Source organism: Anabrus simplex, chromosome 9, assembly GCF_040414725.1.
Source record: "Anabrus simplex isolate iqAnaSimp1 chromosome 9, ASM4041472v1, whole genome shotgun sequence".
Classification (NCBI taxonomy): domain Eukaryota; kingdom Metazoa; phylum Arthropoda; class Insecta; order Orthoptera; family Tettigoniidae; genus Anabrus; species Anabrus simplex.
Genome location: NC_090273.1, coordinates 72,802,387 through 72,810,880, shown reverse-complemented (window position 1 = coordinate 72,810,880; position 8,494 = coordinate 72,802,387). Strand labels below are relative to the sequence as shown.

At 41.3% G+C, this 8,494-nt stretch overlaps 1 protein-coding gene across 1 annotated transcript; it reads left to right on the top strand.

Moving 5' to 3' along the window:
* The first annotated feature begins 482 nt into the window (after positions 1-482).
* LOC136880870 (mucin-3A) lies at positions 483-6,582 on the top strand. The gene is made up of 2 exons (XM_067153410.2): positions 483-543; positions 4,940-6,582. Exons 1-2 carry the CDS (start codon positions 483-485, stop codon positions 6,580-6,582), a joined length of 1,704 nt encoding a protein of 567 aa, XP_067009511.2.
* Positions 6,583-8,494: the final 1,912 nt, after the last annotated feature.

Below are 8,494 nucleotides of genomic sequence, written 5' to 3'. Positions count from 1 at the left end.
TTCAATTTCAATTTCAATATATTTTCATTTGTCTGAAATGCTGTTAATAGTTTTCTTGTCATTCCTAGCAATTACATAAAAATCTCTGCATGACATTGAAGAAAAATTTACAGAAATGAACAGCTCAGACCTAACCAAGTCAACAGAACATATATACAGTATAGAAGGTTAAACACAAATAGCGAGATAATTTTGAATTTACAACAGATATGTTATGGGAGCATTAAACCTTTCAGCACTTCTGCCATAAATGAAGTCAGTTTCAGTTTTGACTTAATAAAACTTCGCCATATCAGGCCTTATTCTTGTCAGACCAGGGATTTTACGTGACAGTACCGTATTCGTGTTAAATGTCCCACGTCTATAGTTCAAGTGTGTGGGACTGTCACCAGGATTACTTGATTGAAGGACTGGAAAAAATCCAAAGAAAAGCAGCTCCATTTGTTCTGGGTGATTACCGACAAAAGAGTAGCGTTACAAAAATGTTGCAAAGTTTGGGCTGGGAAGACTGTGGAGAAAGTAAACGAACTACTCGACTAAGTGGTATGTTCCGAGCTGTAAGTGGAGGGATGGCGTAGAATTATATTAGTAGACGAATACATTTGAGTGGTGTCTTTAAAAGCAGGAAAGATCACAATATGAAGATAAAGTTGGAATTCAAGAGGAAAAATTGGGGCAAATAACCGTTAATAGGAAGGGGAATTTGGGATTGGAATAACTTACCAATTTGCAATTTCTTTGCAATCATTTAAGAAAAGGCTAGGAAAACAACAGATGGGGAATCTGCCACCTGGCGGCTGCCCTAAATGCAGATCAGTAGTGATTGATTGATAGTTCCTATCCGGGACGGCAATTGTACCGTATTTTGAACCTCGAGAGAAATACGTCAGTGTTCCCACCTCTGATAAGTACCAAGAGCTTTTCTTGTTTCTTTCAAAGAGGATAGATTTCTCCATTCCTTGGTTTCTTTGTCTGGTGTGAGTTCGTAGATTTTAAATTTATTTTTGTTTTGTTTTCAGTTCTCGGGTTGTCCATCCTGGCGATTAAGTTGCGGAATAGCGGACAGCGGTAGTCCGACGCCACCGCATGTTCGTATGAAATTGCCAGCTGAGAGAAATACTATGTTCTGTTGACTTGATTACGTCTGAGCTGCTCATTTCTGTAAATTTTTCTTCATTGTCATGCAGAGATTTTTATGAAATTGCTAAGAATGACAAAAAAAAACTGTTAACAGCACTTCAGAGAAATGAAATATCAAGAACCTCGTTTATCCGGCCCTCATTAATCCGGATCTCCGGTTCATCCGGATCGAAAATAATAAAAAAAATATTTTTACTTGTACAGTATTTCTTTTACGGCGTCAACTCTTCTTGAATGTCTTTTCCGCCAAGGACAGGTATTGGAAGTAATTCGGCCACGGTCTATCAAGGTACCGTCCCGGCGTTTGCCTGGAATTGAGAATGGGAAACTGTGGAAAACCATTCTCAGGACAGTCGAGGTGGGATTCGAACCCACGCTCTTCTGAACGCAACGCACTACTAATTCACTGATGGTGCATTCGAAAATGAAACCGGCGTTCCGTCAGAAGAAACAATGACTCATTGAGAGGCAACAATGCAGCTAGACAAACTGATGGGCTATTTAGAACCCCAGACTGAAACCACACCGGCAGAACTGTTGTTAGTAAAACGTCTTCGTGGTCGTGCTGCGCGCAAACACTATACAAACGTAACACAGAAAAAATTCACACATTATTTTAGTGCAAAAACCAGAGTCGTAAATGTAAGAAAAGTGTTCTTAAATGTTTTTGTTCAACTGAGAAAAGGTATTACTTAACAACTCATGTTAATAGATTTTATAACATGTACTGTATTTGTTTTTTTTAGTTTTTCGGATTATCCGGATTTTCGTTAATCCGGATGAGTTACGGTCCCACTTAATCCGGATAAACGAGGTTCTTGTGCATATTGAAACTGGAAGAACTGGTATTAATTAAATAAACTAAGTTTTTCCTATGTTTTACGTCACACTGACAGAGGCAGGCCTTACGGTGACGATGGGGTAGAAAAGGGCTAGTATTGGAATCGACCGTGGCTTTAAGACAGGCTACAGCCCAAGCATTTGCCAGGTGTAAAATGGGAAATCACGGAAAACCATCTTCAGGACTGCAGACAGTGGGGTTCGAACCCATCGTCTCCCGAATACAAGTTCATAACTACATGACCCAAACTGCGCAGCCAACTTGCTCGGTACTGTAAGTTTCAGTCTGTGTATAAATGTTAAGGCATGCATTAATAAACTGCGCTATGATGTTAAGTTTATAACTTGTAGAATACGAGCCCGTTAGTAGTATAATACAGGGATTCGGCCGCCACCTCCACCTCCGGCTCCCAGGGACCTCCTCCACCTCCCGAGGGGCCTTCCCAGGAGCCTCCTCCACCTCCACCTCCCGAGGGGCCTTCCCAGGGGCCTCCTCCTCCCGGGAGGCCTTACCAGAGGCCCGCTCCACCTCCCGCGGGAAATTTGAATGGGTAAACAAAGCCACGTGCTTTTTGACAGCTGTCATCGACAACAACGCATCGCTAACCTCAGTACTGCCATCTTGACGGGCCTAAACCTTAGTGGTACCAACTTAACCTAACTAGCGCGAGATTTGAATTGGTAAACAAAACCACGTGCTTTTTGACAACCACATGCTTTTTGACAGACAACAGCGTATCGCAAACCTCAGTGCTGCCATCTTAACGGGCCTAAACCTTAGTGCTGCCAACTTAACCTTACTAGCACGAGATTTGAATCGGTAAACAAAGCCACGTGCAGCTGTCATCCACCATCTTTAATCAAGAGAGCACCGTGCTGCCCTCTTGCAGGTAATTTCGTCAGCTGTCATCCACCATATTTAATCTACAGAGCACCGTGCTACCCTCTTTATGGCTACTACCTTAAGCACGTAGTAGCGGGCAATTTGAAAATTTCCGTTAGCTGTCATCAACCATCTTTAATCAAGAGAGCACAGTGCTGCACTCTTTAGTTGAAATGTGGTGGTGGCAAATTCCACATTCTCTTGTTTGGAAACAAACTCACATGCTTTTTGTCATCTACCATCTTTATTCAAGAGAGCGCCGTGCTGCACTCTTTAGTTGAAATGTGGTGGCGGTAAATTCGAAGTGCTTTACAAACTCACGTGCTTTTTGTCATCCGCCATCTTTAATCAAGAGAGGACCGTGCTGCCCTCTTTAGCTACATACCTTTAACATGTGGTGGCGGCAAATTCGAAGTGCTTTACAAACTCACGTGATTTTTGTCATCCGCCATCTTTAATCAAGAGAGCACCGTGCTGCACTCTTTAGTTGAAATGTGGTGGTGGCAAATTCGAAGTGCTTTACAAACTCACGTGCTTTTTCGACATCTGCCATCCGCCATCTTTAAACAAGAGAGCACAGTGCTGCACTCTTTAGCTACTTACCTTTGAGGCGCACAATTTGAAAAATTCTACAGCAGCCATCTTTATCAAGAGAGCACCGTGCTGCACTCTATGTGGTGGCGGACAATTTGAAAAGCAGCCATCTTTAATCGACAGAGCACCGTGCTGCACTCTTTATCGTAGTAGTGGACAATTTCTACGTCACAGCTGTCATCCGCCATCTTGTATCGCAAACCTTAGTGCTGCCCTCTTTAGCTACTTACCTTTTAGGCGGACTGTTTGACAAGCTGTTATCCCCCATTTTGAATCGCAAACCTCAGTGCTGCACTCTTTAGTTGAAATGTGGTGGCGGACAATTTGACAGCAGCCATCTTTAATCAATAGAGCATCGTGCTGCACTCTTTAGCTGAAATGTGGTGGCGGGCAATTCCACGTGACAGCTGTCATCCGCCATCTTGCATCGCTAACCTTAGTGCTGCCCTCTTTACGACACTGCTGGTAATTTAAAATCCACGTGACTTTTTTAACAGCTGTCATCCTCCTTCTTGCATCGCAAACCTCGATGCTACCCTCTTTAGTTGAAATGTAGTGGCGGATAATTTGAAAAATTATATTTGACAATCTGCCATCTTTAATCAACACAGCTACCGCTATCTTACATCGCTTACCTCGGTGCTGCACTCTTTAGTTGAAATGTGGTGGCGGACAATTCTATTCGACAGCAGCCATCTTTTATTCAACAGAGTACCGTGCTGCTATCTTTACGGCTACTACATCGCTAATTAGCACTTAGGTGCCTACGACACAAGATGGCGGTGGCTGTTATAGCCTCTTCCTCTGTTAAGGCGTAGCTTTATCGAGCAAGTTTAAACATGCATCGGGAAAGCTAGAGTAAGCACGTGCTGCAGTGATGACGTCATTGTGCATGTTTAGACCTGATCGTTTTCTTAAGAGTAAGTAGGTGAAAGGAATGCAATAAGTACAACATTTTGAATATTTCCCATTAGTTAGTTTTCTGCGATCTACCTTTTACTTTACGCGGATGACCTGTTTTATGTAATCGAATAGCGATTTTAAAGAACACGTTAAATCAATACTTCATATTCCTCCTTCCTCCTCACCCACATGTGTTTCATCCGTTCTGATCTCTCTTTCCGGAGCTGTTTGATGTTATGTGACTGCTTACTTTTTCTTTCTTGTTTATCACTTTTTGTATTTTGTTCCGAAATAACTTCCTATTATATGTATCCTTAATATCAATGTTTGCATCTTTGAGGTCATTTAATGTCTCTGTCAACCATGCTGGTTGTACATCAAGATTTATAATTTTATAAAAAATTTGCTTTGTCAGTCTGTCATTATTCTTCCTGTTAAAATGTCCGATAAACGACAATCTTCTTCTCTATTATTCTTGTTACACTACTTCTAAGAATGAAATCATAAACCACGAGCCTTGCAGACTTTCGTAGTATAATTTCTAGTTTATCATATTCATGTGATGATCTTTTGTTCCAGAGTCGCGGGGACTGTTCTCGCCGCGCGTGGATTACGACGAGTGGACTCCCCTGGGCCGTGGTGATCCCTTGAAGAATGACCCCACTTACGACTACGTGCCTCCAGTCTTGGACAGAGTACACTACTGGATCGACCCATCATCTCGTACTCCTGATCCACCTTTGGTCACCGAGGTACCTTCAGTGGCGACCCCTTCAGATGTACCGGTACTGCAAACGAGACAGCAGCCCGACATCGAAATAGAGGAACCATCTGTAACAGCGGCAGATTCCAGGAGAGACACATTCGATCCATTTCTCAAGTTTGTGGATGGGCCGAAGTTCAATTCCCCTCCACAACAAACTATATATGCTCACCATCACCATCATCATTACCTCCACAGTCCGTCTCGACCAACCCAGGGAGGATCTGTGCAGCGCAAGCCTTACGTCCCTCACTCAACTGCTTATTACCCAGCCCCGTTTTATCAGCATAACAAAAGTCCTCAAGTCATTCCTTCTGTGGAAACGCACAGTTATGTTTTACAACAACAGCCGGTGGAGACTGCTAGTTTCCCACCTGATGTACAACACCAAAGACCTCCTTACACCATGCTTGTTCCTCCACCACTTCATATGACAGACACGTACAGTGCTGCAGACTATCAAGATTCTGACATTATGACCATGGAACAAACTACAATACCACCTCAGAGTATCCCTTACTATACAACAACTCCATCACCGTCAAGTGTTACCTTACAGGAGGCGGACCTCATATTCCAATCATCGACGCAACCAGACTGGGATGACGGAAAAACACAACTGGCCACTATCGCCGAAGCAAGCAGTCAAGTTACGTGGAAAGTTCCCACCTCACCTTCACCTGCAGGTGTCAAGAATAACACTTATATCCCATCGAGCACACCGCAGATTACTTCTACCGATAATTCTCATCAGTACTACTCACATAACAAAGATAAATTTAAAAACAATCTCTCTGCGTCGCTGATCCATAGTTTACTTCAAGGAGAAGCTAGCCAGTCTCCAAGCTCGGCCCCAACAATGGCCACAACCACGACAGCGAGTCCGCAGAGTGTCACTACCATGACGACTGGTGTATCCCTAACAACAGACCCCTTGTTTTCTCATTATAAACAACCTGCTGAGCCTTTGAGAGGTCCGATGTATCTCATAATACAAGGCCATTCCAAAGTCAAGACATACGGAGCAAATAAACACCAGAACTCCTTCCATGGTATACCTATTCAGGATAACAATGAGCTACAGGGAAATAACGAAAGATCTAGACGGGATGCCAGTGATCAAGACGAGGATGAAAACTGGGTGCTTTTAGGAAAGAAGAGAATGCATACCAATGAAGTTCTGGAGATGTCAAATTCAAGTAAGGTGGAAACAATTCCTGCATCTAATTCAACCGAAGACTCAGCGAAGTCCAGTGACGAAGAATTGAAGAGTCGGAGGAAGAGACAGCTATCTCTGGAGGACCTCATTCCAATCGACGAAGATACAGCTGATGAACTGGTGTACGACTTCCTCGCCGCACAAGGACAAGGCTCAGGAGTGGGAGCATTTGTAGCACAAACTATTATTGATGCTAGGAAAATAAACGATGTGTTTGAGGATGAAAACAGTATAGGATAGGTAACTGATCCATGATATTTAGGAAAAAACGTGACTTTAATAGGAATATCCGTGCAATTGCTTTGGAGGAAGAATTTTTTCTCGTATTAAACGTTGCGACCAATGATTACTGAAAGTAGGCGTAGGGCTACGTGTAACGATTTCGTTTGCAATACTAGGATTGAACAGGGATATGTTTTTGGGCTGGAGGTCTGTCTGGAATTAGTGTTGTCAGAAAACCGATACCGTGGTAACCATGGCAACTAGTAGTCGTCATCTCTCTAAGTCGGCTTCATCTTCTTCCTTACGTTATTACCGTGTGTCATAACACCGCCTTCTATATACAAGTAGGTACAAATTACGCTGTGTTTTAAACGAGTTTCCACTGTCTTTGACTCGTTGCGTCTAGATCACAGCAAAGCCACTTGCACACGGGTAACGTTACCGATGGCAGTCATCTTCGAGATCTATGTATGTTAGGTCAATAGCATCATTCTTACAGCTCATTTCTTCACGAAAAATAGTTAATTCAACCTATACACTCCTATAATCTTGTGCAGACACTCGCACTACATGTGCATGGGCAAGCATAGAATTGTTGATATGAACTCGGTCTCTCATCTTCTAAGCAGAAAAACATATCCATGACTTTCATCTTTTGCATGTAGCGGAGAAAATGTTGATTTGTATTTATTCCCTCATCCATGGCTTCTCTAAACCACCAGTTTATCAAGACACCCATTAGCATTGCATTGTATAAAGAAAGGTATGCCTTATAAGCCGTTGAAACGAAGTAATCTCCATCAAATCATGTGTTCCAGAATATTGATATAAGGTTTACCTTGTCTCTGTTGCTCTAAAAAGCGTATTATCATGACTATGATCACTGTATCAACCATCAAAAAAGACTGACGCTTTAGTATAATAGTTACCACGGTTGTCGTGGCCAATTTTGTTACTTTGAAGGTATTAGGTTTGAATACCGATAGATTCTGGAGGAGAATTTTCACTTGTAATACCACATAATATCAAGAAAGGCATTCGACCTTAAAACCCCTAGTTAAAACCAGAAAATAATTCAAAATGGTTCCAGCAAACCTATAAATAACTGTTATAAACTGAAGAAAGATATGTCCACGGTATTTACTCAGACACATTCCAAATCAGATTCGCGCAAAGTTAAAAATGTAACGTAATTTTATGAATAAGAATGAATCATTTTTTCAAGAGTTTTAGAAGTAAAGCATCGTTTACTTCACTTTCCATTATTCTTGATACTTTTATGTATTTTATGTCCGGCTTATGAATAAGATATCCTGAATCCACCCAGCATTCACTCCACAGCAAAAATGTAATACAAGAATAATTTCGTCTGAGACATGATGTACTTTCTACAGAGTACTGTCGATCGTAATTACGAGCTCACTGGCACAGCTTGATTCATATTCACTTTTTCGGAAGAATTAATATTCTAAATACTTGAAATAATGGACCTGTTCCAGTTTCGTATTCCCTATGTGGAATTTTGAAGTTTTAACTCCCTTTAAAGGCAGTAAACTGAAGGAAAACTACGTATAATCATCTATAGTTAAAACTATCTTGTTATTTAGTGTTAAAATGATTTTAATAACCTGTTATAAATGAAATAGTATAATTTAAAGGAAATAATTCTTCTTCAAGAAACAGTAGGAATAGCATTCTTGATCATTAATTATGCAGATGTTTTTAATACTCTTAGGTAAAAATAGAATCACACCGCAAAACGTGGGAAAACTATTGAAGTGAAACCAGATAAGGAAAAAAAAAGTGTATCGGAAACCTTTAAAATGGCAAATAATGACAACATATGAGTTGAGTTGAGCACGATGTAGTATACTTCTATGTATTTCTGGAGTACACGAAATGTGCCAATTGTCTTCAAACATTTGAGCCT